At 46.6% G+C, this 8,023-nt stretch overlaps 1 protein-coding gene across 1 annotated transcript; it reads right to left on the bottom strand.

The window, feature by feature from the left end:
• Nucleotides 1-795: 795 nt before the first annotated feature.
• CIMAP1C (ciliary microtubule associated protein 1C) lies at nt 796-5,934 on the bottom strand. The gene is made up of 4 exons (XM_063314315.1): nt 5,805-5,934; nt 4,454-4,564; nt 3,056-3,169; nt 796-1,274 (listed from the first exon to the last, which is right to left on the bottom strand). Exons 1-4 carry the CDS (start codon nt 5,932-5,934, stop codon nt 796-798), a joined length of 834 nt encoding a protein of 277 aa, XP_063170385.1.
• Between the last annotated feature and the right edge of the window lie 2,089 nt (nt 5,935-8,023).

The following is an 8,023-nucleotide window of genomic DNA, read 5'->3' as shown; positions in this document are numbered from 1 at the left end:
CAGAGATTTACAGTCAGAAATGATAGGACGAGGGTGCCATCTTCTGGAGAAGATCTATAATCTGGCCACTAAACAGGACACTGAAAACTCCTTGGTGCTGAGTGTGGTTGCTGAACTACAGTTTCCAGGAGGCCCAGTCAGCTTGGCCAATGGTGTGGGATGCTGGGAGATGTAGTCCAGCAACTTTTTGGCCTGCAGCTAGCCCCAAGTTAAGAACCTTTCCCTCAACTGAATTCCATGTATTTGTGGCAGAACTTCAAGGTGAAATAATTCAATTAAATAGCTAGATTCAATAACCAAATATCTTTCCCAGTATGGGCAGAAGAACACAAGGCCCAGGAGAACTTCTGCATCAAAGAAAGCTTGCTCTGGACTTAGTACCTATAAATTATTTTATTGTACTTTAAATAATCACAGAAAGAGGACATTTTGTCTGCCTTCCCTTCAGAAACCTTTTCCAACAATAAATCAATGGGGAAGGGTAAACAATACTCTATCCAAGTCACTTTCTTGAAAAATATTATCAGTAGATACCAGAAGGATGAGAAAGAAGACAGGAAGGACTTGGCCAGGATTTTGCAAAGGAGAACATTGGATCCAGGGACTAACAAAAACCTGCAGCCCCAACTTAACCATCATCCACAGCTTCTTAAAACACACTCTCTCCTCACGCTGCCAGCCAGATTGCCCATCAAAATAAGCTTGAGCCTAGTGGATGAAGCTGCCACAGGATGAGACCTTTGACACCTGAGTCTTTCCAAAGATCATCTTGTCTTCCAACTGCCCAGGGCAACATCATTCTTTGATGAGACAAACTGTGGGCGTGCCGTGGGCATATTCGGAGTGGCGAACACCCAGACTGAAGCGTGGGGCTCTGGGTTTGTGGACGGTGACCTGTTCTGCATTGTAGTCTGGTGGCCCTGGTGTATGCTCCTTGGTGGAAGGAATGAACCTTTGAGATATTGTATAGGAAGGTTGGTGTTGCAAGTAAACATCTGGCTCTGGGATAGTATAGGCAGCTGGGCCAGGCCCTTTTCTCAGCATATAGTCTCGTCCAGGTGCGCAGGAAGTCATCGATAGGTAGGGAGCTGCTGTTTTATTGGGTAACCTGGGACCCAGAGTCCCAGGGAGAGTATATTTGTTGGGACTTGGATTTGGGCTGTTCAGCCAATAGGGTGTTCGCTCACCTATGGTATACGCTGGTGTATTTGGTTCGTCAGTGGGATGCACCTTCTCCACGTGATACTCATTCGGAGCAGGAGTTGAAACGACATCTGGGAGCCGAGAGAATATTATTATTGATTCCCCTTCATTTAAGACTTTCCTTTCCTATGTGGGGAGTATAATATATAATTAATTGAAGTGGGGGGAGACTAGATAACTGAGGATAGGTAAATAATTTTGGGCCATGTCTCCACTTGCACCTAACCATGGTACAAAGATACCCCGGCAACCTCTTTTTCCTGCTCTGTCCCCATGACCTTGCCTGCCCTCAACCCCAGCCCATGAACGAAAGAGACAGCCTTTGCTCTTCTAGTATTGAAGTAATGTTTTCCCCCTTATTCCAACTCCATCCAAGAACAACCTCGAGGTGTGTAAAATCTATCAGGCTATGTCACCTCTTTCTCGGAAGGAGGTCAAGTGATTACAGTGATTTCAGACAGAAGCAGGAGAAGGATTGGCCGTAGGCCCAGTGCATTTCACCCCCAGGCAATTTTCTTCCCAGTCCAGGATAGTGCAAAAGTGAGGGCAATGTAGGAGGACTTCTCCCTGACCTTTTCCATTGGGGCCTGATGGAAAAATGGGAAGCCAAGAATGCTGCCTTCTGATGAAACGCATGCAAGCCAACAACCAAGCTCAGAGAGCACCAAGGACTCTAGAGTTCAACCCTGAGCTACAGATAATATCTTCTATTGGAACAGGAGATTGCATAATCGCCCATCTCCTGACTAACTCTGCTGGCTGGGGAATCCTGGGAGTCGAAGTCCACACATCTTAAAGTTGCCAAGGTTGAGAAACACTATCCTAGATATACATGTACAGTCATTCTTGTCCTCTTGTTTTCCCTGGCGTTCTTTCCTGGGCTTTATTGCCTGTTCCTTCAGGCAAATGGAATGGCAGCATCTTCAGGACCCCGGACTTAGAAAGTCAGGTAAGCACCATACAGATCTGACTACATCCCTGTCATGAGTGCCGTTGAGCTGAAGTCATCAGCGCAATGGCACACATGACAATAGCAAGGAAACAGGAGAAGGGGCTCAAGATAAGTAGCCATCAACTCACAACGACTAACGGCCAACAAACAATAACTAAACGGATCACGGAGCACACCCGAGCCATCAGCGCCAATACAACGGGGATCGCCCAGCTGACAGCAATCACCGGATGAATAGAAAACCCGATGATGGGCGATCCCGGAACGCCAGCGGGGCCTCACAACCCCTCACCCACCGGCAGGGCAACGTATTGGACAAAGGGGGGTGACGTGACCGCGAGTGAGGGGGCGCTGACCGGCACGGGGTATTTAAACCCCGCACCGGCGCGCTCCTGTCACTCTCAGCTTTTTTCTTCCGACGCTGTAACTGCGCTGTGAATAAACCAGAGCCTGATCCATCGAACCAGTGTCTGAGTATTATTCAGAGGCAGGCAGCGCATGACAATCCCTTGTTGTCTTTTCTCCTTCTCTTTGAATTTTGGTAACCCTTCAAGGCTGTTTAAAAGAACTATCCCAGTTACTGGAAAACACTTTGGTGGGCTGTTGGAACTAGTGATGGGAACCCATATCAAGGCAAAAAGACATGAGTATATGATTCTCCACCTTGACTGAGGTTGGGCTTGGCGTTCCCAAGCTTTTGCAGAAGCCTTGGGGAATGCCGTAACGATAAATTAAGTATCTTTACATCGCATCCATGATTTCCAAGGATGGCCACCAAGGTGCCTTCCTTTGACATTGACTGGGAAATTTTCATTTCATCCCCAGGGACCTCTTCCTCCCAATATGCTGCATCCCACTGACCCATCTCCCCAATGGAAGCATCTACAACTTTTGACTTACTTGTACTCTTTCCTCGCTGTTGCATGAAGAATGACGCTGGTCTCCATATCCCTACACGGGAAAGGCTAGGATCCACATAGTAACATGGCCCAGGGCTTTCCACCACCATGATTGCTGGCAAGGGAAAGAAGAATTGTCTCTATGAAGCCAAACCTGGCTTTCTGAAGCACTTAGTTTTGCTCTAATGACCATCCATTTATCTAGCTACCAAAATGCTTAGGGTGGCAAGAAATGCCTCTGACCAAATAATCTGGACCCAGTCCTTTAGGAGGTAATTACCTTCTAGCTGAGCTATGGTCATAAAATCACAGACTCATCAGATGAATGAATCAAAAGGGCCCTTTATGAGTCAGCTGCTCAGGAAAGGAATCCACTAAATCCACTGAATTCTCAGCAGGTAGCCGTCCAACCTCTTTGTCATCCTCCAGCAAGGAGAATCAAGCACTTTTCCAGCCCTTTAGAGAGTTTGCTGTAATAAACTCTCAGTAGGGTTTTTCTTTTTTCTTTTTCTTTTTTGTAAAGTCTTTGGGAAAATAGCTGTTGCTTGCAATACAAAAGATATGCAACAGATCACTTCAATATTATACCATCTTAGTTTCTTACTAAGTTGCCAAGTCCAAGTCCACGTTCTATTTAAATGAATATGGACTGCTTTCACCCGTATACTGTATATCTGATTATTCTGATCAGGGTCTACCACTTGTTGCTGGACTGCAGCCCCCATCAACCCTTAGCATTAGTCAAGCTAGGGAGAGTTGATGAGGTCTAAAGTTCAACATGGAGAGGGGCCACAGATTGCTCATCCCTCACTTAGATGAACTCCAGAGGCCTTTCTCCAGGTTTTCAGCCATATGAGATTGGATATGAATACGGCCACTTCAATCATAGCCTCGTTACACTGAGAGTGTCTTCTCAAGAAGCCCCACCGGAGTCCTTCACTGATGGCTCTCCACCATGTCATTAAAACCTCATTTCCTCTAAAGCGCTGGAAAGAGTCTCGTAGAATGGTGAATTGTGTCATTGACCTGATTTCATTCTGGATTAGTTGGAGGTTCTGTTTGAAATGTCTTTTCAACCCCATACCCGAAAAGGCTTATTTTGATTTCTGCTATGAAGGTGAGAATAACAGCATTTCAAGTGGAGACTCTCCACAGCTGTCCCACAATTCAAAAAAACAAAAAACAAAGGAGATTCGATCATAGATCACAGATCTCTTTTGTTCTTCATTTTGGCCCTGGAAACATGGTGGGTCTCAGGAACCCCAGACTGCACAGTACAGGTAAAGTTTGCTTAGCCAACTGAATTTAGTGATTAGATCACCGGCATTCATGATTAGCGTGAATTGATAAGGAACCTTTACAAGTTTCCTTGGGGTCCAGAACCCTTTCCCCTGCTTACTTTTTGGGCTGGACTTCACACGGATGGTATAAGCTGGCTCAGTATACTTGGTGAAGTCGTGGTTCTTAATACCAGTGCAAGGCTGTCGGCCATATTTCCCAGGTCCTGGACCTAAAATGGGATCAAAACCACCAGCTGAAAATGGAACTCACAAGTAGACAACCAGAAGGCTCTCCTAGAAACACAGCATGACAGGTGGAGTCACGCTCACAGTCTTGGCAAAAAGCAACAGGATTGAACTGGCTACAGATAGTCCTTGACTTACAAGCACAATTGGGACTGGAACTTGGAGTTACCCCCAATTTTACCACCGTTCTTCCCACAGTCATTAAGCAAATTGCCTTGGACGTTAAGCAAATCACCACGGATATTAAGCGAATCTGGCTTCCCCCATTGATTCTGCTTGTCGGAAGCTGGCTGGGAAGGTTGCAAATGGCAAGCATGACCCCGGAACGCTGAAACCGTCGTAAGTGTGGGCTGGTTGCCAAGTGCCTGAATTCTGATCATGTGACTGCAAGGATGCTGCAAAGGTCGTAAGTGAAAGTACCACTCGTAAGTCACTTTTTTCAGCGCCATCGTAACTTCAAACGGTTGCTAGACGAATGGTCGTAAGTCGAGGACTACCTGTATTCTTTTTTGGGAGCATCAGTCATCTGGTTGTCCAAGATCTCTAGTGAATATCTCCCTTTTTCTGCAGGCCCAATTTTAGCAACATTATGGTATGCTCTCCGGAAGATAAAGAAGATATCTTGACCCCTTCCATGGGCTGGGGCACTTTCCCTGTTCTAGGTTTGCTAGTAGTCCCACCCCATAATTCTTAGCTGGACAGATGTGGAGGTCGCACAGATAAAGCAATGGGCTAGATTGGCCCCAATGGCTGCAGGCTGCTAATTTTCCGCCAAAAAGCTACGTACGAGATGCTCCTTTCCATATCATTAGAAACTGTCATGAGTAAGGATGGTGAGCGGGGGGCTCCCTTCCAGACTGTTAAGCGCATGCGTAGCACTGAGGAATTGGTGAGCCATTCCAAGAGGCACAGATTGGGACCGCCTTAACCTGCGGGGTTTATATGGCTGGGTTTTCCCACGTTTGTTCAGTTTGTTAGGATTACTGTTGTGTATTATCAATAAAACATTAGAGACCAGTTCCCTGTCTCAGAGTGTTTCCTGGGAGTCAGGACATCAATCCTAACAAACTGCTACTCCCATCGAAAGAGGGAGGAACAAGGAATTAAGGAGAGATTTTTAGAAATGTCTGCAGAAAACCAAGAAATGCGGCTCGCCATCCTTACTCATGACAGAAACACTCTTGTTTCTGGGCATCATTTCTTTTCCCATGGCATCCAGCTCACCTTTATATTTGGCACTGATCGAGGCATACTTTTTTTGGCCCCCTGGCACTCTGGCCAGAGTTTGAGAGGAACTGGGGCTGGTGAGAATTCTAACTTTCTGACTGTCTTTTTTCCATGCAGATGTTGCCATTGGAACAACGCTACACTGCGTGTGGAGGGAGGGGGTCACCAATGCACCGCCAGGGGCCCTGTGAATAAAAGCAAATTGAAATGACTTGAGCGCATGCAGACCTGGAACCCCAGAAGCTGGGATCTTTGCAGAAGGGGTCAAAAAAGTCAAGATGAGGTCCACAACCATCTACGATCGAAACCTCACCCAACACAAAAGGGCCAGGCTGCCGTGGCCCCCATCTTGACTTTTTTCCCCCAACTAATTGTTTTATTTCATTACAAGATGCAAATACTTCATCACAGAATACAACTATCAGCTGGGTACCGTGGCATTTATACCGTATCAACTCGAAACCGTTTACACTTGGAGAGTTCAGATAAGTTGAACCTTTAAAGATACGAAGAGGAATGTCTGCCATATTGCCATACCGGATATGGTGCTTGGATGGGAGACCACTAAGAGATCTCAGAGAAAGAGAGAGAGAAGAGGGGGAAAATACTGCAGAAGGAAAGAAGGGCCTCTTCGATACTGTGCCAAGAAAAAAGTGTGGACGGGTTCCTGAAGTACCAGGAGTTTCCCAGAAGTGTCATCTCTGCCCTGTACCAGCAGCAGAAAGACTCTGAGGGGCTTCTGGTATTTCACATCCTTTGGATACTGCCATCCACAGAGTTGGACAATATGAAAATACTTCTAATAAATAAATAACACCGTCTCCTGCTCAAAAGACAGGCGTGAAGGATCTACCACCGCCTTCCCCCTGTTTTCCCACCCTTGACCCCACCCTGTCATCTTTTCCATTCACAAGCTCCCCTTTCCCACATCTCTGAGCTTGGTTTGACTCCCAAGGAGACCTTAGCCTTGATCCTGTTCACAGCCAAGCCAAGAAGCTTTCAGAGTGCAGGAGTTGAGATGATGATGATGTTGATGATGATGATGATTCTTCAATGGTTTAAGGTCTCCTCGGCAGATTACAAAGTCACTTCAAAAAGGAACCAACTTGAGAAGAAGATGCGCATCGTTCAGAGAGAGGAGAGGCTGTAAAAATAGAATAACTAAATTAGAGAACATGATGCCATTTTCGTCTTTATTGGAGCCGGATGGAAGGAAGGAAGGAAGCCAGGTGCCAAAGATAAGGAGTAATAATTTCTCCTTTCTCCTGGCACACCAAATGAGGAAATAAACTCTTCCAAGCCATGTTGAGCTAACCAACCTTGACTGATCTCAGAAAATTCAGCCAGGTTGAAGCTGGCTAAGGCTCAGATGGGAGATCCCCTTTGATGCTTACTCTGTGTAAGAAGCCAGATGGCTCTTGTCCTTAATGTGGGACTAACTTGGGGTTGTTCTTATTACAACCAATTAAAATAACCGCTGTTTGCCTCAGCCACGGACGTATCTTTTCTGCTCAGCCAGGAGGCGAAGCTGGAGGCAGGCCAGAAAGAAATCACTCCTGAAGCTGCCTTCCCACCCCTTCCCCTGGATCTGCACGCACACCAGCCTTTTGGAACATCAACAGATCCTCCTCTCCCCATTGGCTGCCTGGTTGCCGAGGCAACAGTGATGCAGGCTGGAAGGCTGACTTGTTTATTCCCGTTTTGCTTCGGTTCTGGCAGAATACGGCCAAAGCTGGCTTGCGTTGGAGCCTGACAGCTGGGCTTCATCCTTGCAACGAAGAGGAGCCAGCAGGAACAGGAGCTTTGTGGAGTTAATCCTGGGCCAAACCCGGCCCTCAAATTGCCCTGTTTTTTCCCTTCCTTGCAAGTGGTCCTAGCCTCCTCCTTGAAGTCCTCTGGATGCTCTTGCAGATGTCTTTGGTGGTATGGCTTTGAACTTCCTTTATTGCAGCAAGAGAGGCAGTATTGGGGGTTGGGTGTCTGCAGTATCCCCAGAGCAGTGTTTCTCAGCCTTAGCGACTTTAAAATGTCTGGACTTCAACTCCCAGAATTCCCCAGCCAGCTGGCTGGGGAATTCTGGGGGTTGAAGTCCTGGCATCTTAAAGTTGCTAAGGTTGAGAAACACTGTCCTAGAGGAATGGCCAGAGGTCAAGACGAGCGTTAAGTAATTCACCGATGAAACAAAGAAAATGAGAATCCAGTTTTAACTACGGTGA

The sequence above is a fragment of the Candoia aspera genome, chromosome 13 (genome assembly GCF_035149785.1).
Source record: "Candoia aspera isolate rCanAsp1 chromosome 13, rCanAsp1.hap2, whole genome shotgun sequence".
Classification (NCBI taxonomy): Eukaryota; Metazoa; Chordata; class Lepidosauria; order Squamata; family Boidae; genus Candoia; species Candoia aspera.
Note: the sequence above shows the minus strand (reverse complement) of the source record. Positions and strands in the feature narration are given on the sequence as shown.